Source organism: Miniopterus natalensis, chromosome 2 (genome assembly GCF_054644295.1).
Source record: "Miniopterus natalensis isolate mMinNat1 chromosome 2, mMinNat1.hap1, whole genome shotgun sequence".
Taxonomy (NCBI): Eukaryota; Metazoa; Chordata; class Mammalia; order Chiroptera; family Miniopteridae; genus Miniopterus; species Miniopterus natalensis.
This window is the reverse complement of record NC_142082.1, coordinates 153,154,901-153,182,252: the sequence shown is the minus strand read 5'-3', so window position 1 is coordinate 153,182,252 and position 27,352 is coordinate 153,154,901. Positions and strand designations below refer to the sequence as shown.

The following is a 27,352-nucleotide window of genomic DNA, read 5'->3' as shown; positions in this document are numbered from 1 at the left end:
CACGCGTGGGCTCCGCAATGAGCCCTGCGGGCTGACAGGGCCGAAAGTCGGGTGGGAGGCACAGGGACAGCTCAGCACTGCCCGTGAAAGGCGCACGATTACTCTGAAGAGCGTCTGGCAGCTTCTTAAACGTTACAGGTACAATTACCCGCAGCCCTACTCCTAGATATTTACCCCCCAAAAAGGAACATAAAAAGACTGGGATATGAATATTCACCACATGAATATTCATAATAACCCAAACCTGTAAATAAACCAAGTATCCACCCGCAGAAAATTACAAATTACCTCCTATTTAGACGGTGGCATACTGCTCAGCAATAAGAAAAATAGAACATGTGACAACACGGAGAAGGCTCAAAAAATTCTCTAGACAGCAAAGAAGGACATAGTAAATGATCACCTGTAAGTGAAGCTCTAAAACAGGCTAAACTAGTTTATGGTGGAAAAACGCAGAACAATGTCTACGGGAGCGGAAAATTACTCTTCAGAAGCATGAGGGGTGTTTCTGGGGCGACGGAAATATTCTGTGTGTTATTTTGGGGTAATTACAAGAGTATGTAAAACTGTCGAAACTCATTACACTGAACACTTAAGATTTGTGCTTTTTTGGGACATGTTAATTATGCCTCAATTTTAAAAAACACATAAACACAGGTGTGAGCACTGGCCTTATGAAAGAGGCAAGACAGTTCTTCCTCCCATGAAGAACAAAAGCAGGGGGAGTCTGAACATGCAGGAAATTTTGAGGTGGCAGGAGGGAAGCTGCAAAAATGCACCCTGAATGACCTGAATATTGTTAGTAAAATTAAGGAATGATGTCATCTTCTGGGTATGTGTATGGACACTGAGGAGGGGGACAAAGGATAACGTATTAGGAAGACAGAAAATACTTGGGAGATATTAAAAGATCATGAAGGATGAATCTCTAACAGCTCTATCCCATACCCCATCCTGGTTTCCCCCCCAATGCTGTCTTCAGAGTTTTGTAAGGGTCCCATTCAACTCAGCTTTGTGCTTTTCACCTCCAACACCTGATAAATTAGAAGAGGGTCTCGGGCATACAATCTCAAGAGGGGAAAACTGCTTCTTATACAATGAGTTGGTGCAGCAAAAATCATGATTTTTTGATGATGAATGATGATTTGTGGTTCAACCCTACCTAACAAATCTCATTCCTGAGTTTTAAATTGGGGTGGGTGGTGATTAGAAAAAAGTGCTTTAAAAGGATGGGGTGATAATGAAAGGAGCTGAGAAATACTGATGCAGGGGAAGCAAAATACAGGCAATGGGGGTACTTTAGGTGGGGAACCTGGTCAGGCAAGTAAATGTCAGTTAAGGCGTGAAGGAGTCTAAGACGGTGTCACATGCATTACTGAAATAGATCAGATAAATTGGAGATGGGATTATAAATTATGAAGGTAAGAATCACTGAGAGCAGAGACTGTAACAGTGGTAAAGAGCGGGGCCAACAGAAGGAGGACCATAACCTTGTCACGGAAGGCATGTCGGCATTGAGGTCTTAAGAGAAGGCTGCTGAGCACGGAGAAGAGCTAGGAAGCCGCAGGCGATAATCACGACCCTGTCAAAGAGCAGGAGGAGGGACAGAGAGGGGGATGGGAAGGGTGGGCAGAGGTTAGGGGTCAAGGTCGAAGAGGGACGTTTCAGAATTCAGATATTAAACAATGGGAAGGTCTGAAAGGCAGAGCAGACCCGGAGGGGCCGGGAGCGAAGGCAGCACAGAAACCGGGAAATGAACGTCATTCTTAAAATTGCTAAAAGTGGCAGCACAGGTTGGGAGTAAGAGAAAGTCACTGCTCTGGTGCTCAAGTCCCTGAGGACAATGGGAGAATGTACCAAAGGCCGTGAGATGGCAGTGACAGGACGGAGCTGGTGAGAGTGAGATGCTGGGCGGGGAGTCGAAAGAACCGGGGAAGGAGCCCTGGAGAAAGAGGGGTGCGAGCTGGATCAGGTGGAGGGGAGCGACTGTAACGGGGCCGAGACCACAGATGAGTCAAGTCGGAGGTAACCTGGACCCCAGCAGGTCACCATGGGGGTGAGGAGTGAGATTTCACTCCAAGGGCCGGCTGCAGAACTTGCCACTCAAAGGTGACATCCTAATGTGGCAGAAGAACCTCAAAACCTTTTTCTTTAGACAGCGTGCTGGCATTTTGGATGCTCTGGGCTTCGATGAAAAAGTAGAGAAGGGAAATACGACTATCTTGAGTGTACAGACTTCCTTTTTATGAAATAAAAGGCGGTGTGGGTGGTATAAAATCTGTAAGAAAATTTATCACTAACATTTAAATTTATTTCAAAGATAATGGTTACTTGCCCTTCTTTCTATGTTCTTTTATTCTTTAGATATCCAATTTCCTAAAAGGATTGGACTAAAGAAAATCAAATGTATATTCTTATCAAGTTCATCTTCTATACAGTTCAATTATTGGACATTCTATTTCTTGTCTTCTGAGTTTTGATGATAAGGTTTATTGTAACACCCATAGCCAATCATATGAATGGAGGGTACTTTTGGCAATAAGGGAGGTATGATATGATTTTTTTTAAGAGGCTCCGTTTCAAACACCAACAACTATTTTACTCAAGCAGTCACAGAAATATTTTCCCATGCCCTGAATTTAAATATTCTATTACACTCTTTTGAGCCATCAGGGACTTTCGCTCTTTTCATCCATAAAAAGTTTATGCTAATCTTGTCTATCTTCTTTTACATGTTAGGTTCCAAGCAAGGCCAACAATAATTAATATAAATTAAGAATGCTGGCATGGAAAGCTGTTCCTTATCAATTTGTCACACTGTAAATGTGCTGCACAGATTCACAATAGATTAACTTCAAAGTCCAGTAAAGTGGTCTTGAAAGAGGCCAAATATATTTGGATAACACTCAGTGACATCTACTGCTATGAACAGGTCTAAAGCTGTCTGTCCTATGCCAAGAATGCAAATGAAATTTGTCCTCAGTGTTATAAGATTTCTGAGATGCTGTAAAAGAATCACATCTTATTTAGAACTTCTGGCCTGGAAAAGACTCGCATTTCTCTCAAAGTCAAGGCCATTAATTAAGGTCCGTGCTGTCCAATATAGTTGCCACTAACCACAGATAGCTATTGATCCCTTGAAATAGGAATAGTCTCAGATGTCCTGGAAGTGTAAAATATACACTGGATTTCAAAGATTAATTATAAAAAGAAATGTATACTATCTCATTAATATTTTTACATGTTCCATTTAAAAACTAATTTTTAGGATTAATTACATGTTAAAATTATAATAGTTTGCATATACTGGGGCTGGGTAAAATATATTACTAAAATTAATTTCACCATTTTTGCGTTTTGAAATATGGCCACCTGAAAACTTTAAATTACAGATTCTGACTCATTACACTGTATTTCCGTTGGGCAGTGCTGCTTTAGGCTGTACCCCAGTTTTTAGGTAAGCCACAAGGGGGCAGTCAAGTGTGGTGATAACAGGCAAGGGTATTGGGTCAGACAGATCTAGGTTCAATTCCCAGGTCTTCTATTTTCTCGTTAAGAGACCATGGCACATGGTCTCTACTACATGGTTACTACTACAACCTAAACTGCTCATATCTAAAGAGATAACTTGGGTTGTTAGAATGAGCATTAAGTTCTATATTACAAAAAAGGCACAGCTTTTAAAAGTTAACTATCTAAATGAGATAAATGTGGTATAAATCTTAAATAGTAAAATGGATCAAATCACACCAAATTTATAATTTATAATATTCTTACCTCTTTTTGCCTTTGACTCATTGCTACTTAGGAGAAATATGCTAAGGAAAGCAAAAGTAAAACTCGGAATTGCCTAAATGTGGATTAGCTCTGCTGTTTTCTGAGTCACCTCTCTGGGCTACTGAGGGATACAGTGTAAACAGCCTTTACTGTTTGCTTAAGAAAAACAGGAAGGACCTTCCTCTCAAAAGGCAATCATACACCATTAAATAGCTAAATATTAAGTAATCTGGGGGTAGAAGAGCTATTTGAGCAGCATGGGTAACGGAAAAAGAACAGGACAGAAGTCCAAGGGCAGGAATTCAATCTTGGGCCTGCCAGGGTCAGAAGCGATCTCTAAGCCTTGGTTTTCTAACCTGTAAAATGGGGATGAGGGTAATAATACCTCTCACAATAGATTGTTGTAAATATTAAACAATGGATATAAAGCCACTTATCTGTAAAATGGAAAGTATTACATAAATGTTAGCTATTATGATGATTTTATTCCACTGGGTTCTAAGACTAATCTGCACAGATGTAGCCACTTTGCTCTCTGTTCTAATGTAAAAGAGTAGAAGATAAACAGGATGGCTTTGTACAGACATTTAACCTCCTAGGACCCTGGATCCCTCTTTTCCATCAACTTTAATCATTGGGAGGGCTTCATTAAAAAAACAACAACACACACACACAAAACCCCACTCAGGAAACCACAGTCTTATACAAATGTAAAGCATTATTGTTGGTTTGGATAATCATCAGGAGTTGATTTTACCGAAAGAGAAACAATCCTATGTTAGGTATCCCAGGAGTCCCTCCCACTGTGAAAAGTAGTCACTGCGTACTCCAAAAAACATTTCCTTGTATTTTTAACTCACATATACTAATTCAAGATAATAGTCAGTGGCAATCAGATGTGAATTGAAAAAGGAAGGTTAGAGTGTACATCTTTTGTTCAGGTCTTGACACGGTGAAATTTAAAAGCATCTCTGCCATCATTTTTAAGTAGAGGCACATTCAGCACAATATGATAATCAGAGCTGCAGGATATCATTCCTCACAGGAGCCATCACTTCATATACAGGCTTTCAGAGCTGGCTTTTTGGGAAAAAAATACTCATCTACATGATTTTTCAATTCATATAACCCAGAAGACACTGACAGGTTTGTCCCCAGACATGAAATTATTTGAGCCCTAAGTTAGGACATACATAGATGTAAAAGTGACCTTGAAAAATGAGTCCTTAGAACTTCACTAAAGAAATAACTGACAAATTTCAGAGGGAAGGCAGGGGTGGCGGAGTATGTGGGGGAGAGACTTCTCAAAGAATTTACTGGCATATATGCATAACCCAAGGACACAAACAATAGTTTAAAGAAGGCCTGGGGGGGGGGGGAGGCAGATGGGGGGGGAATAAAGCGGGGGGACACACAGTTGTAATACTTTCAACAATAAAGATAACTTTACAAACAAACAAAAAAGGAAAGTAAAAACGCCTTATAGAGCTGTAACTAGTTATCTACAATAATTAGAATTCATTTCCTCCCACACATTGTATTTGTTCTTATTTGTAAAGGGAGCTTGTTAGTACTAATATCTGTATGTATATGTAATATCCAAGGAGTAAACAGGAAGGCGAGGAGGGTGCATCATAAAAGTCACGGGGGCAATTACGACCGTCCTGTTCTGCAGAGCGTAAAAGACCAAAGCACACCATTAGCCTCTCCAGAAGCTCAGAGGATGGAAGCCAATTCGGGATGTGTGTAGATCGTCAGCATCCCAGCAAGTACAGATAAATCATCACTACAGTCTGACTCCAACCATTTTTACCTTGTAATTCCATTTCTAATGGCTTCAACCCGTGTTTTTTTCTTAAGTTCAGAAGTTAAATTCCAGAACCACCACCACCTTTGCTATCACTGCCTGCACCAGCACCAACATAATGTGCCTAGCCTTCCTATTAATAAAAACACAAGAGGCAAGAGCACCCCTTGCATTAGTGCTCAGTGATGCTAACTGCACTATTAACTATTGACCTTTGACAGCAGCAACTCTGCGTGGGAGGCCCCTGGCAGCAGGGGCTGCTCTGACTGCTGGTTCCAGGTGTGCCTCGCTGCGCTTCTTGCCTATAGCAACGCTGGGCTCGAGTTGTGGCCCTGCATTTGGTCACACCTTTAGAGCAGACTGCTTTTCCTAGACCAGCACTTTTCCCAAAGTATATTCATGAAACACTTGGGAAATGCCCTACCAAAAGACGGACTTGGAAAATGTTTATTCCATATGCCCTGCCTGAGGATTCACAGGGCAATTAGCATATTAGAAAATCTTGCCATAAAGGAACAATCTTTAACTTAACTCAGCATTTCCTAAATTTATTTGACCATGTAATCCTTCCCTAATCCCGCCTCTCTACAGACTGTTTATGAACATCTCCCAGAACTCATACTTCCAAAAAGACACTCTGGAAAATACTCTTTTTGACTGATGAGGAACAGAATTAATTGGGATGAATATTGCATCCCCCACAAAGCCTGAGATCCTCAAGTACTTCACTCTTGGAAGAGGGACAACAACATAACCAACCAAGTAAGCTGAGAAGAAAAGGATTTCTGGAAATTACATGGCCACCTGATCAAAGGTGCACAATGCACAATCTACTTACTTAAGGAGGTTCCCAAGATTGAACAGAGCCCGGTTGTGCTGGGGATTTAGCTGGAGAGCCCTCTGATAGTACATCTTTGCCTCTGCCGTGTTCCTCGTCAGTGTTCCAAGGTTGTTCAGGGCACTTGCGTGGCGTGGGTACAACCTGAAAATTTTGGAGTATTAAGCCATGATTGTTCAAAAACTTCTACATTGGGCACAGTTTGCTTGTTCCACCCTCCCCCCGCAGGTATGCCACAGGCAAAATGAAACACTGCATTCCCCCTTTATTTTAATGGTATGTCTATGTCAAACCTTTTTAAATTCAATTTTATTGAGATATAATTGGCATATGCACTGTGTACAGTATAAGAATCTGACTTACATATATTGTGAAATAACTGCCACAATAAGTTTAGTTAGCGTCCATCATCTCATATAGACACAAAAACAAAAAAGAAACAAATGTTTTCTTCCTTGTGAACTCTAAGGATCTGCTCACTTAACTTTCATCGGCACCAACAGCAGTGCCAGCTGTAGTTAACGTGTTGTATATTACATCACTAGATCTCATTTGTCTTGTAACTGGAAGCTTGTACCTTTTCATCAGCTTCATCCAAGTCCCCAGCTCCAGCAACCATAAATCTGATCTAAACTTTTTGTATTTTTTTTTAATTTTTATTATTATTTTTTAATTTTTAGATTTCACATATAGGTGAGACCATACAATACAAGTAAGCCCTCATTTAGTGTTGTCAGTAGGTTCCGTGACTTTCAGTCAATGGATTATAGTGAAACCAATTTTACCATAGGATAATTGCTATAAACAAGAGTTAAGCAACTAAGGTATCTCATTAACATTATAACTAAACCTCATTGAATGAAATGATGTTATGCAAGGACCCACTGTATTTGTTTTTCTCTGACTCATTTCACTCAGCATAGTGCCATATTGTCACAAATTGGATTTCCTTCTTTTTCATGGCTGAATAATATTCCACGGTGTATACAGACACACCACAACTTCTTTATATGTCTTCTGTTTTCATGTCTTGGCTTTGTAAACAATGTTGCTATGCACAGGGGGTTGCAGATGACTCTCTGACATAGTGTTCTCATTTCCTTCGAATATATTCCTAACAACTGGGATTGCTGAATCATGGGGTAGTTCTACTTTTAATTTTTTGAGGAACCTCCACACTATTTTCCATAGTGGCTGTACTAATTTACATTTCCTTTCTTCCACATCCTTACCAACACTTGTTATTTGTTTTTTTAATATAAGCCATTCTAGGCTTCCAGTCAAGATGGTAGTGTAGGTAAATGGGGTACTCACATCCTCCCACAACATCAAAATTACAACTAACCTACAGAACAACCCTCATTCAGAAATGCCTGAAATATAGGCGAACAGAAGTTCTACAACTAAGGCTATAAAGAAGTCACATCAAGACCAGTAGGAAGGGCAGAGACATGGAACAGGCTAGTCCCATTCCCACATGTGGCGGATAAAAATCAGGAGAGATATCTTGACTTCAGAGGTACCTCTAAGGAGTGAGGGGTCCCTGCCCTATACCAGGCCTCCCGGCTGAGGGTTCCAGTGCCAAGAAGAGAAGTTCCCATAATTTTTTGCTGTAAAATTCAGCGGGGATTGTTGCTGAGTGAGACAGAGGCTGCTGGAGTTCCAAGCAGTTCCTCTTAAAAGGCCCACACACAGAACTACTTGGACTCACTCTGAGCTCCAGCACTGGGGTGACAGCTCAAAAGGCACCAGGGACATATAAAGAGGAACTGAATTGTCTGGCATCAGGGTGAGAGATGGAGGGCAGCTTTCTCCCAGTCAGAAGTGCTGGAAGAGGCCACTGTTCCTTTTCTTTTCCTTTTATTTTTTCTTTAAATAGATCTTTATTGGTTTGAGAGGAAGGGAGAGGGAGAGAGACAGAAACATCAGTGATAAGAGAGTCATTGATCGGCTGCCTCCTGCACACCCCCAAATGGGGATCGAGCCCGCAACCCAGGCATATACCCTGACCGGGAATCAAATCGCAATCTCCCAGATCGTAGGTCGATGCTCAACCGCTGAACCACGCCAGCTGGGCTGTTCCTTTTCTGATCCCTCCCCCGAAAGAGCCGGCAGGCAGCTACCATATCTGAGTCTTGATCAACCTGGTTAACACTGCTCACCCTCTCTGGTGGTTCCCTGAGGCCCCGCCCCACCCAACTTGTGGGCCCACTCAAGTTTTTTCCAGTGGCTTTTCCATACTAATGACCTCTCCTGGCTCATGGCTCAGACTTTCCTGAAATCTCTCAAACAAGCAGCATCTGGCCTCAGTGTCCCGTATCTCTCCTAAGTAGCCCAAGGCCTGGCATTAGCAGCAGCCAGCCTAGGTTCACAGCTTGGCCTCTCCTGGGCACCTCTAAGCCCAGTACAAGTAGCAGCCAGCTGCAGATCAGTTTGTAGCTCATGCCAGGAGACCCTGGCAGAACACAGGTGGCAGCTGACCTTGGCCTGCACCTCCTGGGAGGCCCCAGAGCAGCTCACCCAGTGGGCAGCTTCAGGCCACATCAAAGTACCACCCAACAACCTGCACAAGCAACACACTCAAGTGGCAGACTCAGTAGACACCAGAGCTCCGCTAAAGTACGTCCTGCTCTGTGGGGTGGGCCCCTGCACAGTGGTTACAGCCAGTCCTTGTAGCCCATCGGTGTGGGGGTAAATCCCTCCCATTGACATGTCAACAGAAATCAAGGCTCAACTACAACAAGAGAGAGTATACAGCCCATGGGGGTGAAGGGGTGCACCTGGAGTGTCCAGCTCAAGCGCATGAGGAGGTTGTGCCACTGGACCCTACAGGCCATCTACTACATAAAAGGTTTGGTAAACAAGTGAGGAGATGTAGCAAATCTACCTGATACATAGAAACAAACACAGGGAGGCTGCCAAAATGAGGAGACAAAGAAACATGTCCAAAAATGGAAGAACAGAACAAAACTCCAGAAAAAGTACTAAACAAAATGGAGACAAGCAATCTGCTAGATGCAGAGTTCAAAACACTGGTTATAAGGATGCTCGATGAACTGAGTGAGAACTTCAACAGCACAAAAAAATGACATGGAAGCCACAGAAAACAACCAGTCAGAAATGAAGGATATACCTACTGAAATGAAGAGCACATTACAGGGAATCAACAGTGGAGTAGAGGAAGCAGAGGAGCAAATCAGAGATTTGGAAGATAAGGAGGCAAAAAGCACCCAATAAGAACAGCAAAAAGAAAAAAGAATTTTTTAAAAAGGATAGTGTAAGAAGCCTCTGGGACAATTTCAAGCATACCAACATTTGCATCATGGGGATGCTGGAAGGAGAAGAGAGAGCACAAGGAATTGAAAACCTATTTGAAAAAATGACAGAAAACTTCCCCTACCTGGTGAAGGAAGTAGACATACAAGTCCACAGAGTGCAGAATGTCCTAAACAAGATGAACCAAAGAGGCCCACACCAAGACACATCATAATTAAAATGCAAAAGGTTAAAGACAGAGAGACTCTTAAAAGAAGCAAGAGAAGAGCAGTTAGTTACCTATAAGAGAGCTCCCATAAGACTGTCAGCTGATTTCAGAAACTTTCAACAGAAACTTTGCAGACCAGAAGGGAGTGGCAAGAAATATTCAAAGTGATGAAAAGCAAGGACCTACAACCAAGACTACTTTATCCAGCAAAGCTATCATTTAGAATCAAAGGACATATAAAGAGCTTTTAGAAAAGAAAAAGCTTAAAGGAGTTCATCACCACTAAACTTGTATCCCATGAAATGTTAAAGGGTCTTCTTTAAGAAGAAGGGGGGGGAAGATAAAAAATATGAACAATAAAATGGCAATAAATACACATATAGCAATAATTGAATCAAATAAATAAGTAAACAAACAGAACAGAGACAGACTCATAGATACAGAGAACATTTTGACGGTTGCCAGATGGGAGAGGGGGTGGGGAGATGGTTATAAAAAGGTGAAGGGATTAAAAAGTACAAATTGGTAGTTACAGAATAAAAATCCTGACAAACACACAAGTAAAAAATTAATGCATAATAATGTGAAAATAACATTTCTAATGTTCAAAAGCACATGTAAAGGATTGGGTATACACAAACCAAATTTATGCTAATTATGGAAGAAAGGGAATCAATTTATTTCCTTAACTTGAAACCATAAAGAAGGAAATTCTGCCCAGCTACATCATTTAGCTATTTCTGCTACATTAGCGGACATATTTAGCGGTCTAAGAGGTGCACTCCATCTCTGTCACCCAGAGTACTTTGACTAAGCCTGTGGAGCTGGCTTTTAATGTAGAAAAGCCAAGGTAATGCCCAAGTAATAAGAATAGGATCTGTACTTGTCAAGTCTGTTGACAATCAAATGCCATGCTTGCCCCCTCCCACCCTGTTCTGTACGTTCTAAGAAGATCTGTAGCTATTTTAAAAGGCTAGGAGACAAGTTGCATCACTTTTTTTAAACGTCTTTGTTTAACCAGAGTCTCCTGAGTTGATTTGCCCATGTATTCTCCCTTCCCCACTCCCTCACCGACCAGCTATGAACATCCCTCAGAACTAGTATTTTTAAGAAGACATTCTAAGCAATGCTTCTCTTGCCTGACAAGGAAGAGAAATGATTCAAATGAATGTTAGAGCCTCTCAATGCTTAAAAGCCCTAATTATTCACTATGGCTTTGAAGGCTGTAGGGAAAGATGCATTATGAGAGGAAGTTGGGGAAAAGAAAACACATCTGTCCAGACAACCGCTGTTGTTGGCTTCTCTTTGGTGGCCTTTAATTAATTAGCAAAGGCAACTCCAGGGTCCCTGGTACAGCCCCTTAACACCCAATCTCCTAGTTCTTGAGGCATGGTGAGGTTTTGGCACTCTCTCTGAGATGTCACTACAGGATATGGTGAGACACAAAAGGAAAATGTTCTTGTACCTGTCCACCCACTCCATGCTCAAAAATCTCCTGGGAAGCTTGTGGCTAAAAATTATTTTGGAAGTGATTAAGAAGAGCACATTACAGCCAGAGCTCAAATTCTTCTAAAGGAACTTTAAAAAAAAATTTTTTTTTTTTATGTTGAGCAAAGCTCTAAGACTTCCAAATGATTTAAGAGTTGTCCAGTGAACATGGTGAGAGTAATTCTCATTGTTTCTCTGATGACAGAAAGTGATCAAATGCATCTCGGGACATCTGCCTTCTCAGAAGAAGGAATTTCAAAAAACTTGATGTTTCCCTTATTTCTTTAGGCTTTGGAGTCCTCAAAATAAATGTCTGAAGTGAAAGCACAAACTATGGAAAAGGACAGTCTAAAATCAGTAAGAGCTTCCGCAAGGGGCTCACCTCTGTGTCAGAGTTCCTGTCCGCACTGCCCAGCAGCTGGCCCTCTCCTGCTGGTTCTCAGCCCTTCTTTCTGGACTTTATTCACTCAGGATGCCACTGTCATTTAAATGTCATTTAAAGTTCACCGACTACAAAAATGGTTCTTTATTTTTTAAAATATGTTTTTATTGATTTCAGAGAGAGAGACAGAAGCATCAATGATGAGTCATTGATCGACTGCCTCCTGCATGCCCCCTACTGGGGATCAAGCCCACAACCCCGGCATGTGCCCTGACGGAGAACTGAACCATGACCTCCTGGTTTATAGGTTGACGCTCAACCACTGAGCAATGCCAGCCAGGCTACAAAAATGTTTCTGTCTTTTCTGTTTTATGTCAAATCAGAAACTGAATGTAAGTCCACACTGAACTCTCAAAGCCAGAAGTTAGTAATGAAAAGGAAAGTAAAAACCTTTAAGTATGCCTTGTGCTCCAAGGCTGCAGAACAATGAAGCTGAGGAGAGGGCTTCCTGGTCAGTTAGAGTCGGAAAAGAGGCTCCATGTTAATTAACACAGTCCCATCCCTTCCCAGAAGACTGCTGGCATGTAAGGTGATTTACTGAAGCTATTTACCATGCACAGCCCTCTACCTGGAAAATGAATAGATATCATTCATTCCTGGTAATAGCAGGGGTTTTCTGGCAATATCTTGTCTCCCTGGTTATCTGATTAGGTTCACCTCATCACAAACAAGCATTGCATTATTTATGAAACAAAGCTGAATTTCATTAAAAGGATTCTTCAACAATCAGGTCAGAAAAAAATAGCACTTTTTATTTTGATTTCTACATAGATGTAGATATTTTCTTACAATAGATACTCTTGTGTACTGAAGCCCTATACAAGAACACAACTTATTTTGTGTGTTTACTTTATAAATAAACTTATGTTTGAATGAACATGGGTCTAAGTCAATCCTGAGGTCTCCAGGGGGGGGACTTTCTATTGGAAAGATGAATAATTTAAGAGATGTCTATGGAGCTACATCAATTGTCCGAATAAATTAAGTGCATCTTGACTTTGACGTCTATAGGTATGTTTTACATAAGTTCTGTTAGTGATTATTCTTTTCCCCATCTGAAAACACCACAACAAAAGCGTGTCACTCAACTGCAGCCCAGTGGTCATTGTCAGGCCTACTCTTTAAAGGCCAATGTAACTGGGTTGTCTTTCTCACAGTTTTATTAATCATTTGCATTGTTTATGGGGGCTCTTTTGCTATTTCTTTACTTTTTTTTTTATTTCACTGAGTTAAATTTTTAAAATTTATTATAAAGACAAGGTGTTGCGCTATCAAATAGTTCTGGGGTATAAGTTTACTTTTTCTCTTTAAAAAAGAAATCTATGTACAGAGATACAGTTCCATGAGTGAAAGAGGTTTTTTTTTCAATTACTGGATGATTTACATTTGTGATAAACACATCCATTTGCGCATTTAAAGGGTTCTAGATTTTTACTGATTGGCAGAATTAGTAAAGTAGAGAGTTAAGAACATTATTACTCCCCTCCATTCCCAGTTCTCTAATCTGGGAAGAGCAAGCATCAGAGCATGTTAACAGCAACAGGAGCCTATGTGGAAAACAGAAGGCAGGAACCAAAGAAAATGGGTCCAGAAAGAGCTGGGATGTAGTCATGACACTTTCTACATTTTAGAGGACTTTTTCATATGTTATCTCATTTAGCCTTTCTAGTTCTTTAAGTAGAATTATTGTATTATTTCACAGTTGAGGAAAAGGATGCTGGGATAAATTAAGTAAATAATAGACTATTAAAAAACTTATTAAAAAACTAATAAGTATATCAGAAGTCCTTGCACTAGTTTTGTTGTTTTACTTTTTTTAAAATATGTTTTTATTGATTTTAGAGAGAGAGGAAGGGAGAGTGATAGAGAGATGGAAACATCAATGGTGAGAGAGAAACATCAATCAGCTACCTCATGCATGCCCCCTACTGGGGTTCAAGCCAGGGACCTCTTGGTTCATGAGTTGATGCTCAACCACTGAGCCACACGGGCCAGGCACTCCTTGTGTTCTTAAGTGTTAAGAAGGCAGATGATTCCTCTAAATCTACTTATTTTCCCAAACAACACATAAGTCATTCTACCATTACGCAAATAAATACAAACTAGAGCTTCCATTTTGAATAATACATTCAACTATAATCTTATAGGAAATACTGCTCAGTGACAGAAGTGAAATAAACTCAAGGAACATGGTTACTGAGATTCTTATTCCTGAAAAAATGTGTCTCCTGCCATGCAAAATAACCCTGGTGTCTCTGAGAAGCACAGTATTATGCAAAGCAATCTACAATCAACAACACTCAGTGTATACGATGTATATATGAGCTCTCTGATCTACTGTTCTTAAGCTTTAACCACAACTAAAGACACAGATATAAGATCTATATGACTAATGTTTGGTTTTACATTTTCTTTTAGTCTTTTACTTTAACTTTTGTACAATCTGTTCAAAAGTTAAGGATACTGTTAATTTTTCATCACTTGAGTACCTTATAAGGCTTTTCATTGTTTTAAGTAATATAGTATTCATGTGCTCCAATTTGCAATTTCCTTTCAGAATATACACACCCTGATTTATTTGTCTGATTCTCATTCCACACATTAATTTATTTGAGGTTAACTATGCTAAGGTCAGATGTTTATTTTCTATTTCCTTTTGAGGAAAAAAAAGAATCCAAAAAAAAACACATGACTGGGAAAAAATTCAACCATAAAACCTAAATTTCACTGGACTAAAAAACACCCAAAGTAAATTTCATTTCAGGAGTTGGCAGCGTATTTTCAAGCATAATTAGTCTCTGGCATTCCTAAGTGCCGGTTCCTTCATGTTATAAAATTTGAATCATGATGTCACTAATTGCATTTGGCGACACTGATTATTTATTGGTTTGCTTCTTTAATTGTCTGACATCACCATTAACACCCAGCAAACGGCTTCCCGGTTTCTTTTCGCAATGCACTCCTTCCTGTCCATTACAGACAGCCTTGGAAAAAAAGCCTCAAGTGCAATTTAGGGAAACAGGACACACTCTCCAATGAGGGGCAGCTAAATGATCTGACCTCTCACAGTGGATGACCTTCAGCAGGACTCAGAAGGACTCCGCCCAATTAATTTTCTAAGACAATTTAGAGTAAAACCCTGCTCTCGGAAACCCTCAGGAAATGAGTCATTTAAATGGCTGACAATTTCCCGATTCCTGAGAATTTACCTCTAGAGGTTGGGGAAAGTACTGAATTAACTACTTCTCTGCTCTTTTAAGTAGAAAATGATGAACATAATTTAACCTTTCCCAGAGGCTTGGGGTGATCCCGGTGAACTTTGGTTTTTGTGGCAGGCAGATGGATGGGAAATTCCTTTGGTGGAGTGGAAAAATAACTCTACGTGGAGGCAGAAGTCATAGGTGATTTTCTAGCTGTGTGATTTGGAATGCATGTGTGTGCTTTAGTCTGCTTTCTCTGCAACAACAAGGTTAATAACATATTGACCTTCTGGGAGAACAAATCAGCTTTTATGTGAACAATGAGAGAGCGGGTATGAAAATACCCATCATCTGCACCCACTTAATGTCTGGGGTCAGCTGCAGGGCCTCGGGGTGGTTTCGCCTGGCTCCTCCGTGGCCCTAACGAGCCCATGCCTGGCTGACGCAGCCAGCTCTCCTCTCATACGAATAACGTATCTTCCAAAAAAGCCTTCTCTCCACTGCTGTTCACGGCCTTTGACTTGCTCCCATCAGTCAAGAAAACATCCATTATTTCTTCATGGCTAACGCAGCGAACACCCCCGTCATCTTGCATCCATCTGCTTCTCCCATACCCGGGGATCTCAGATGGGAAGGACGTGTGGCCCTCGCCACTTGAGGAGCGCAGGAATGCTCTTTGTCAAACGCTCACTCCAAAGCCTGTCAGTCCTCCATCATCTGAAGCAAATGGTCCCCGCAGGCACCAGAGTAATTTCCTCCAAGCCTTTCTGACATGCTCGACACCGAATGGAATTCCAGACACGTGCAATTTTAAAAACTGCGTCCAAGGTTATAAGGGGATTCAAAGTCCCCTGTGACAGATCAGTGCGCTTGCGGAATCCTTATTGTAAGAACAGTTCATAGCACGAGTAGCACTCGGACTGTTGGGTCCACTTAGAAAAAGAGAGGTGGGCAGAAAGAGTCCATATTTCTCACCAGCAACTACCAACCAAGGAGATGAGGAGGAGTGGGGAGGAAAGGGGTTGCATTTCCCTGACAGGCACGTTAGGAATTGGGGTCACCACTGACATACAACGGGCAGGAGCCAGACGTGTTAAAAACTTCGCAGTGCGTAGGGCAGTCCTGCACAAATGAAGAGTCGTTTCACCTAAACTGTCGACCCCCTCTGCCAGTGAGAAGCACTGCTTGTCATTATGGGGTTGTCCTCTGACCCTATGGGGGCCTGTGACAGAGATTTTATGCATTATATTAATTCAGTCTTTCTTTCAACAGAAACTTATTGAGGACCTCCAGTGTGCCTGGCCTTCTGCTAATGGCCCGCGTTAGAGGGCGGTCAATGCGGTGGAGGGAAGTGACGCAAAGAAGGGGAACAGGGTGTTTTGGGGGTGGCTGCCCTTCTGTGTGTGTTTTTAAATCCTCAAGGGAGGACATGCCTAGAGAGAGGAAGGGAAAGAGAGGGAGAAAGACACATCACTGACTGATCACCCTCCCTCCACACGCACCCTGACCAGGGACCAAACCTGCAACCCAGGCATGTGCTCCAACCATCGAACCGGCCGCCGTTCAGTGCACAGGACAACCTACTGGGCCTCTCCAGCCGGCCGGCCAGCCTGGTGTGGCTGCACTTTTAAGAAGGGTAACCGGGAAGGCCCCGTGGACAAGATTACATTATGTGAGGAGTCCTGAGGGAAGGGAGGGAAAGACATTTGGAGAAGAGAAAGTGTAATAGGAGATGACAAATACAGAGTCCTGAAACAGGGATGCAATGGGACTGGTGTGCGCCTGCCTGCCTGGCGTGGGCCTGGAGCCCTACAGAGCTAGAGCTGAGCGAGCAATAGGAGTAGAAGGTGAGGTTTCAGAAGTAAGGGGCAGGGCACTGAGGGAACTAAGGCTGCTACAGGGGCTCGGGGCTTCCCTGCGACCGAGGTGGGAGCCAGCAGTGTTCTGAGCACGGGCTGCTATGAATGGAACGTCCCTGCAGCTGCTGTGCTGAGGCCAGACAAGGGGCACGGGGGAGACGTGAAATTGGAGACCAGAGAATACTGCAGTAACCTAGGTGACAGACGATGGGCACCGCATGTGGACAGAAGTGGCCAGATTTTGGATATATTAATTGTACTTGCTGAGTTTATTATTGCCGGGTATTTCGACACTGCTTTAAGCCTTCTGCATGAATTATTTTGTTATATTTTCCAACCCAGAGGTAGGTAGAACCACTATTCGAATTTTAACAGAAAATCTAAATGATATTGTGTTAAAACTCATACTGCCTTATATAAAAAAATCATAAATTAAGCCAGTGTAGTGGATGCTGTCTTGCACCACCCAGAGTCTCTATTTAAGTGTGAGGCATGCGTTCCCCTTGCTGCTGACAGTTCACAGCCGAGTTCTTCCCTGGGCGTTGCTCTCAGTCTCAGAGTTGCCAGACTCAAGGCTCCCCTCCCTGCCTGGGGACAGTGATTCTTTGAGAAAGGGGTATTAAAGGTTCCATTTCTTGTCCATTCAGGACAACTCTGAGGGGTTATCCAGAGCTCCTGTGGGATCAGCTGAAGCTTCCTAGTATCTGCACTGCACTCAACTTCTCCCTCTGGACATCTTGCTTCCCTGGCTTCCTTCCTCGGTGTTTCAGAGAGCTCTCCTTAATAAACTTCCTGCATGCAAATCTCTGCCCTCCACTGTTTTGAAGTGAAAGAGTTGTATAAAGCAGAAAAAACACAGGGAGGGCAGTATAAATTATGGAACTTTCATTTGGGAATGTGGTCCATAAGTAAGTCCACAATGTGACGAAAACACTATTTTTTCTAAATGAAATAATGTTTAATTTCTTACATTAATGAATAAAACTGAGACTTAGCACAACATATATACAGTGAGAATATAATTTCATCAAGAAGGAACGAAAATAATTTCAAGTGTCTGCCTATAATACTGGAAAGCTTACTTAGACTTTTATGAGTGAAAATACCACATGAGAAGAACCATCTCCGCTTCTCAAACCTGGCTAACAAATGGTATGGGAATTTTAATTCTTTCCAGAAATACATAGCAGCTGGTATCCAAGGCCACCTGTAGTCATAAGAGTTATTTCAAATGTTCATTCAAAATAAGCCGTGTAAAGAAGGACTTTTTACATAAATTCTGATTTTTAAAAAATGTTCAAACTCCCCCAATTTTATAGATAGCATTTTTCAAAGGAATTATAATAAAGTCATCTTATTGATATACTCAGGCCATCAGTGAACAGTGGGTTAGTTAGATGTGGTTGGGCTTCTTTAGACTCTAATGATAGGGCATTTCTTCAATACTCATTCCTTTATGACTTCCCATTTTCCACACACACTTACTGCAATCTAATGGGATCTCCTTGCGGATTCATTATCCACATAGGAGGGGATACAAAGAATGATATCCATGGGCACTACTATCATGACAAGTCTTTATTTCATGCAGTAAAAAATTCCAATCAGAAATATGTTTGGTCTATTCTTTCCCATGCATTAGCCAGTCACGTAGCAAGAGTAGATTTCTTTTGTACAAGGGAATTAAAAGTGCATTCCTTCCCTTCGGTTATGCCCACAGAAAAGAACCTGGTCAGGAACTTCAACCTTCTTTGAATAGTTTTCTCTCCCTTCAGATTTTCTGTTTAAATCATCAATAACAGATACATTAGCAGTGGCCAAGGGGGCTCTAAGGGTCCCATGGCTGCCCCAGCATACTTGAGTGCCCCCAGGGCAAGGTACTGCATCTCTTACATGATAGGATTATGGGAGGGGGGAAATCTTAGGATGATTTCTTGCGTATTTCATGTCAAAATCATATTTGTGAAAATAGTTGTCTGGGTGACTGAGGACCACAGCCCTTTGATCAGGATGGAATCCTGCACGTGGCTGATATCCGAACACCTGGGACACATCAGCAAACCTGGGTGCGGCAGGGGATTATCCTAGGAGGGGGGAAGGAAGGGGGCATCTAGGTGAACAAATGTTCCACAGAACCTAGGATGATTTGCCGCTCACAATGGAGAGCCCTTCCTGACCCACCTGCACAAAGGCAAACTCTTTTCTCATAACCAGCTGCAGGATTTCTGATGACCAGGCCATTTTAGCCAACTGGTAATTGAGTCATGTCGGGAATTTAAACATAAGGTGAGAAACTCTAGATTCCATGACTCTATCACCTACAGTGAAAACTCTTTTACACTAGTCTCTAATTATGTCATCGGATTCCTAGATGTTCTCTGTAAAACATATTTGTGTATATCCACAACTTAAACTTTCTCTGTAAGCCTGGCTCCTTTTGCTCCCATGGGTTCAGTTGCATGGCTGCTAGAGTATGTTGTGTTTATTAACAAACTTATTCTACTTGCAGCTTTTATTGCAATTACACAATCTAATAAAATCTTTTGCAAAATGATAAAATATAAATATAAAAAACAGAGCTGTTATTTCTATGGAAAGTAAGCAAACACTCTGGAAACACTTCCAAAAGAGAAGTTGCTCAGAAAATTGCTGTTGAATTAGATGTGCATGAGATCATTGTAAAAGACAAGAATAATCAGAAAAATCTCAAATAGTCTTTAAATTTTTATTCCACTTTAAAGTATCAAAACTGATCATCAGAGAAATGAATTATGGGTGTGGTTTTGCAGGTTCTAATCAGGAGACTCTTACTCAAAGAAAAGGATTTGGTTTGATATTAGAAGGTTGGTAAATAAATGTCCATGTGCAATTTTAGGGTTCGATAAAACGTTCAAGAGCATGCATGATTTGTTTTATAACTCTTCACCTGTAACGGACTTTTTAAGTTAATAGACAGAACACCGGCCAAGTACACATTCAGTGTCTTCTGCACCTTACCAGGCAGGGCCACTGTCTCCATGTGGATTTATGGGATGAGGCATTTCATGGGAGAGCTTGTGCAGGAAAAGCTGAGATATTGGGTGGTCTCTAGACTTTCTACTCTCACCACCTGAGGTGGAACGGCAGAAACCTTCCCCAGGGTAACTCAATGGTCAGAAAGCTTTGGAGGTACATGGCAGATCCACCAGGCCTCTTCTGATTCTCCAGCATACAGAATCCCATGCCTTACAGATCCCAGAACAGGTATGAACATGAGAGCTACCCCTCACAGCAAAGTGAAGCTAACATTTTGTGTTTATTGAGGATTTAAGGAAAGGGTTCTGACATTTTTTCTTTGATGATGTGAGTCTTAATCTGAATCTATAACCTCAGCTGTAGCATTTTTGGGGGGAGATTTCCCTTGTACTACAGAAATATAATAAATAAGATATTCTAAAAGGAAGGAGAAGACAGTGGGACTTCTACATGATTTAAAAAAAACAGAATAAAGCTTAAAAGAAACAGAATATCCATGTTGTATAGAATTATCAATCTAATACAGTGCTATTTTTAGAACTGTAAGCCAGGCAAAAAAGATACTGGTATTGATACAACCCTAATGATGAATTTCACTATTCCCACTGGAATCTGTATACTCGTTACAATAGGAATGAGAAATTGTTGGGACTGATTTCAGTTAATACCACCTTCAACCCTGCATCTCCCTAATCCTTCTTTCTTGCTGTGTGCAAATATGGAAAACATCAAATACACTGAAGTTGAAACAGGTGGAGCAGTTGGGAGGGGGGGAAATCCCTGTCTTAGCAACTTCCACAAAGAAATAGCAATATCAAAACAAGGGCAGTCTTCCAGTCGCCTAGGATAAGTTGGTCAATGCTGAACAGTCCTGGTATTTCCCTTTTCTCTCTAATGCAGAGTGACAATTTATTTAAATTTAAAAACACAAAACCACCCACATCTGTTGAAAATTCAGCACGGAGGTATCCACACAAAAATAATGATACTTTATTTTAAATCAGAAGTATTTTTGAGCCTGGTCTGAGAGACTGAAATGTTTCACTAATTACCCTGCAATATATTTATAGCTTTAACTGCCTTTCCCCATTTCTCAAGGGACATGTTTCTTCCAGAAGCACAGTTGTCGAAGTAAACATTTATTTTTATTGTTTCATGGGAGAGAAGCTGAAGCACCCAACTGGCTACTATAATTCAGTAAAATCACCTGCCAGAGAGTTTACTTAACTTATACCTTTGCCTCAAGCTGTGCTTTAGGGTCTGCCATATTTTTTCTGTGTGAACTTGAGAGAAAATAATCTGTTAGAATAAAACAAATTTTACAAGATACTGATAACGTCCTTCCAATCAATATTTTTCACACAAACTTACTGCTTTTTCTTTGCTTTAAGAATGCCACCTAGAAATCATGAAACATGAATTGTTAAAGCCAAAACACACTTTATGTGTATCTTTGAAGGAATATGCCTTTTTAAAAAGGACATTTCCTCACTGCCAAAGCCATACATGCCCATTGTGAACATATGGAGCACAAAAGGACGTATAAAAAAAATTAAGCCATAATCTTACCAACCAGAGATAAGCACTGTAAACATTTGGGTAAACTGCCTTTCAGTGAAAGAATATAATTCTTTAAAATCTTAAAAGCTATCTTCTAGTCTTTCATAAAAACGTATATTCCTCAATAGAAGCTTTGTTACAAGTATTCTTCCAGAACTTAATGTTTCTTGTCATCTTTGGGAAAGTATTTGATAGCGAACTTGATGTGACAGTTGAAATTTTTTGCCATACCAAACATTAAGTAACAGGTCCTAAAGTCTAACAGATGTTGACTGATGAACAGCACATTTGAGCAGAACACTGTTCAAAGGATATTTTTAAAATATCAGGCTGGTTACTTTAAGAATGACAATTTCAAACTGAGCTTTGAGGCAATCCTAGTTGGCCCTTTAGTGAAATATATCTGTTTGGTTTACATATGGGCCAATCTGTGGGGCACGGGAAACTCTTCAAAAAGCTTCGGTGAGCCTCCTGGTGTTCAATAAAAGAGAGGATTCACCCTGCTTTATTTTGCCCACATTTGGAGATTCTGGGGCTGTGTGTTATCACGTCTCCACACGTTCCAGGTTAAATATGTTCATTATCTGGGACCTTTAGGAGAAGACCATTCTGAAAGTCAGAGGTGCCATTTTCAAGAGTACATAAGAGCAGTAAAGGCTGCCGTTGGTAACACAGAACTTGAATTTTTAGTTTCCCTTAAAGTCATATTTCAAGCCATATCTGCATACTCAAATGTCTTCATATAAATCCTTTCAGACAGTCAGAAGCCTAGAGTGGGAACAATTCATTGGAGTAAATATCCTGAGAATTTACAAGTATATTTTGATAACCAACTCTTGTTTACCTGCATATATGTGTGTACACACACACACACACACGTATATATATTCAACTGAGCACCACTTCATTTTGCAGTGTGTAGCAGTGGAAACTTTTAAAAGAAAGCATCGAGTTAGAGGCTACGTAGAGTTACCACATGTATAACAGACGTGAGCACTGAGCCATAAGACTCAGAACCCAAGATCCACACCACCTCCGGGGAGATGCTCACTGTCACGAGAGAGTCACTGCCAACTCCCCCATACTGGGGGCAGGGAGAGTGAAATACAAAGGCCCGAAAGGCTCAGCAGTGACACCCTGATGGTGCATGGCGCTTACTTGAGGGCCGTCCTGTAGTGGTAGATGGCCTCCCTGTTCCGACCTTGGTCCTTCAGGAAATTGGCGTAGTTGTAGTGAACCTTGGCATTGTGGGGCAGAGTCTGAACTCCAGACCTAGAATTAATTTTTCAAAAAAAGAGCAACAAAGAGCACTGCTTAGGAATGTCATCAGTTTCCTTCACATTTATTTTCTTTTTTAATCATTACCCACCCGAGGATATGTTTTTATTGATTTTTAGAGAGAAGGGAAGGGGGAGAGGGGGGAGGGAGAGAGAGAGAAAAACATTGATGTGAGAAAGAAACATCGACAGGCTGCCTCCTTACGCTACCAGAACAAGGACTGAACCTGCGACCCAGGTGCACGCCCTGACCGGGAATCGAACCTGCGACCTCTCAGTGTCCGGGACGATGCTCCAGCCAGCCAGCCGCACGGCCAGGGCAGCTTCCTTCATATTTCCCCACAGTTTCATGACCCTGCATTTGAAACATCCATCGCACCCTTTTAAGTAAAGCCTTCCAAAATTTGTGAATTATATGTTACTAAACATGCTTCGATGGAAAACAGTGAAGGAAGTGCACAGCTGTGTACAATGAACAGTCACGCCACCTGCGCATGAAGCAGAGGCGGCCGGACGTGGGAATGGAGGAGTCGCCGGAGAACAACCCTGAGCGCTCGGGTTAATTCAAGTTGTTCCTTCCTTGCTTCCTTCATTCACTTATAGCCTTCTTTTAAAAAAAATTGAGATTATCTACAAAAATTAATCATCATAGGAGGAATGTTGACTGGCCTACCTACTAAGTTTCATTGAAAATTAACATTTCCCATGGACTAGGTCTGAGTTATTTTTTTAAAAGATATTTTTACTGATTTTTAGAGAGAGAGGAAGGGAGAGGGAGAGAAACATCCACATGAAAGTGAAACATCATCGGCTGCTTCCTGCACCCCCGCTACTGGGGACTGAGGCTGCAACCTGGCAGCCTGGGCATGTGCCCTGACCAGGAATTGAACTGGCCACCTTACGGCGCACAGACGACACCCAACCAACTGAGCACGACAGCCAGGGCTAAGCTATTTATTTATTTATTTATTTTTAAATAAATGTAGCCATAAGTATTTATAGGTTGCAGATAAGGAAATGAGATTTTTGTCAAAAAGGTTAAAAACCTTGCTAATACAGTCACTTATTATTCTGCTCAGGATGCCCTACCGAAATACCTGGGAACCCCTACAGGGTAACAGCAAAGCTTTGAAGATGATGCGTGGAGGGGGTGGGGAGCAGGAGAGGATCAGTTTGTCACTTGCACTGCCTCACAAAATTAGCCTGCACAAGATCACACAGCTGGGAAGTGGCACATACGGGATTCTGACCCAAGGAGTTTGGTTCTAGAGGCGCTGTCTTCTCACCTGCAAGGAGGTAGTGGCAGGGGAATGACGAAAGGACATGGGTTTGAGGGCTATGTGGAGAAAAACTCTTGAACTTACATGGATTCATGCAGGAGGAGGACAGTTAATGACAGAGAGGAAGGGGAAGGATGACAACCTAGCTTCCGGGCAATTACACTTCGATGTACCATACCTTCCAGATAACATATTTTCAATTATTTTTTAATTTAAAAGTAAGATTAATAGGAGAATTTCATATAAAGTGCTAAAACCTGTTGGGGGAATATGTTAGGGCATTGGGACCTTTGCTGAACTTTTAGTGCCATAGCCCATAGGACCAGCAAAGATTGCCCCCCTTAAAGTCCGCTGGCTGGATGCTTGAGGAACAGGGAAGCCAGAGACCAATCCAAGAGCAACAGATTATCAAAAAGCAGCAGGCTGCAGCCTGGCCAGTGTGGCTCAGTTGGCTGAACGTCCTTCCGCAGGCCAAGAGGTCTCCGGTTCAGTTTCCGCTCAGGGCACCTACTCAGGCTGCAAGCTCGATCCCCAGTGCAGGAGGCAGCCCATCGATGTTTCCCTCTCATCAATGTTTCTACCTCTCTCTCCCTCTCCCTTCCTCTCTCTAAAATCAATAAAAACGCATTTTTTTTTTTTTTATAAAAAGCAGCAGACTCCAAATTTATATATGGCTGCTTTGGCGATTTCAAAGGTACTGTGGGTAGGCAGGTTTTTATTTTTTTTTTTGTAGGATGAGTCTGCAAACAGATGGACCATAAATTTGTATCAGGAGCAGTTAGACTCCTGATTCTCTTCCCTACCCTGCACATCCAAGTGACTTTTTTCAACTCCTCTTTCCCTATCCCAGCCAGGAAAGCTGAATCCAAGATCCTGCCCTTGGGAACAGGTACAGGTGAAGTCAGGGGCAAGAGCTGTACCTCAAAGGTACATTAAGTGAAAATCTGTACTCTGAACACTGGCATTCCCCAAGTTCCTCCCCCACATAAAGCTCTCTAATGCTGACAGCCAGGATTGGACCCCCAGGGAGGAGATTGGAGGAATCCTTTCCTCTCTGGAAAGATTTACAAAGGCTGATGTTCCCGTGCGCCAGTGAAACCATCGGTTTCCTTTAATCCCCTATGGTGAGGCCCACCAGCTGCCACACACAGCTGGGATTTTAACAGAGTATTTAAAATGGACATTACCCAAAGTGAGCATGGTCACAAGGGCAGGATCTGGGTCAGTGTGATAGTAATGGCTTTAAAAAATCCTGTTTCTTTCCAGGAAACTTTCTGATTATTCTATCCAGACCTGAATAGTACATGGTAACAGGTAGGTTTAAAAGGAAACTTCGATTTCAGCATGAATATTACTGGCACATTTATTGGGAGGGATCCTCCCCTCTGTGTGATTTGCACAGTTGTCTAATTTTATGTTTCACTCAGGAATAGACAACTAGGCCTGTGGAAACACGGCCCTTGGGGAGACCGGGACATTGTTCAGAGACGGAGAGAGGAGGTAATAATATTCACAGCAGGCAAGCAGGCGAGGGTGGGGCTGCTGAAATCCTGCGAACCTGCAGCTTCTCCCATTGTTGCTTTTGACCTTTATGTTCTCTCTGCGTTTTTGTTTTGTTTTTCTGTTGTGATTTTCCGGCCTCTCATTTTACAATGAACATTTTGTAAAAAAAAAAAAGGGCAAATAAACAGCTGGCCAAAGGCAAAACTTTCCATGTCCCTGTAACTGGCCAGGTTGCTCTTCCCCACCCGGCCAGACTTCTCAGTTTGCTTTCTTGGTGCTATGATTTAGTACTCTCAACTTTTAACGGAAACATGCAGCTTTACACATATTTACTCCCCAAGGAAATGTAGCATTCATAAATTATATGGCCAGATCCCAAACCCTATTAATAATTACAATAATGACTATGAAAAAATCTCCCTTTCAACTCAGGATCTTAATTCATGCACTTTGTATTTTTCCCTCACAACCCTCATTTGCAGAAGACTTGAAAAATAACAGAAATAACAACAAAGGCCACTTCTATAGGGCGTATCTCCAAGTCATGCAGAACATCGATTTGTTTTGTTGGCATCACTGGACAATAGGTCAGGAGAACCATCTCCAAATTCCTGATTAGGTAACAATCATTTTTACAAAAAGTTGTGGTGTTCAGCCAAAGGTTAACAGGAAAGATAGCTAAGAAGAAATTGTCACTCTCCATAACTTTGACCTGAGGCTTCAGGATGCCACACTTAGGATGGCTGACCTTAAGGAGCGCTCGTTTTGAATCAAGCGCTGGGCTAGCACCCATTTCCAAAGATTATCTCATCTTATCCCTTCAACAACCTATCAGATGGGTAGTATTAATGTATCTCCCACATTATAGATGAGGAAATTGAAGCTCAGAGAGATTAAGGCCTTTTTCTAAGGTTATAGACCTAGTAAGTAGTTGAGCAGAGATTTCAACCAAGGCCAATATATAGTAAGAACTGTTTGATGCTCAACCAAAATGGTACCACAAAAGACTAGTAACTTTAGAATTTCACCTTCACAATGCTATGTCATTGGGAAGCAAACTATGGCCTTGTGGGCCACGGATATTTCAATGTGTTTACCTATTGTTTTTTTGGTCTCTTTCCTGAGACAATGGCAGAGTGTAGTAGTTGCAAAAGAGAATGCATGGCCCACAAAGCCTACAATATTTATTATCTGGCTCTTTACAAAGGAATTTGCCAGTCCCTGGTTTACATTATCTGTCCTGAGAAGTCTGCTGATCTCTCTGGCTCAGAAATTCAGAGGGGAGGAAAGGAAATGTGTTTCCTACAGAGGAGGAGGATCATCTAGGCCATAAATTGTTAATCAGTGGTCTATGATCACTTAAACAGCTCATGCATGGGGTTCAGAGAGACCCTGAGCTGGATGCAAAAGAAAATATGTTGTCTCTGTCTTTCCAGGTATTTTGAAGTTTAGGGGGTGGCAGGTATGTGTGTGTGTGTGTGTGTGTGTGTGTAGATTTTATCAAATTTTGTTATTACGGTATTATTTACTCCACAGAAATGTAAGATTCTGGGCTATTACTTGGCCCAGCTGGAGCTATGCAGTTACCCTCTTCTCAGGTTAGGATATGAGAAAGATTTCTTGGTATAAGAATTAAAGCAAATATACCTTGCCAGCTTGACTCTCAATCTCAATCTCTCTCCTCTCTCCCTGTCTCTCTCCTTCTTCCTCTCTCTCCCCTTCCCTCCCTCCCTCTGTTTATACTGGGCTTAGCTTAAGTTATAAGGCATAAAGTACAAAATAAATGTGGCAAAGTTTATTTATTCTTTGGCTTTTATACAAG

At 41.6% G+C, this 27,352-nt stretch overlaps 1 protein-coding gene across 3 annotated transcripts in view; it reads right to left on the bottom strand.

The window, feature by feature from the left end:
* Nucleotides 1-27,352, bottom strand: part of TMTC1 (transmembrane O-mannosyltransferase targeting cadherins 1) — a 236,810-nt gene that overhangs the window by 39,435 nt on the left and 170,023 nt on the right. For all 3 annotated transcript variants that reach the window (XM_016199096.2, XM_016199095.2, XM_087814742.1), the window contains 2 exons: nucleotides 22,629-22,742; nucleotides 6,423-6,566 (listed from right to left, as the gene is read on the bottom strand). In XM_016199096.2, coding sequence (XP_016054582.2) covers nucleotides 6,423-6,566; nucleotides 22,629-22,742 — 258 coding nt within the window. The remainder of the gene's footprint in view (nucleotides 1-6,422; nucleotides 6,567-22,628; nucleotides 22,743-27,352) is intronic.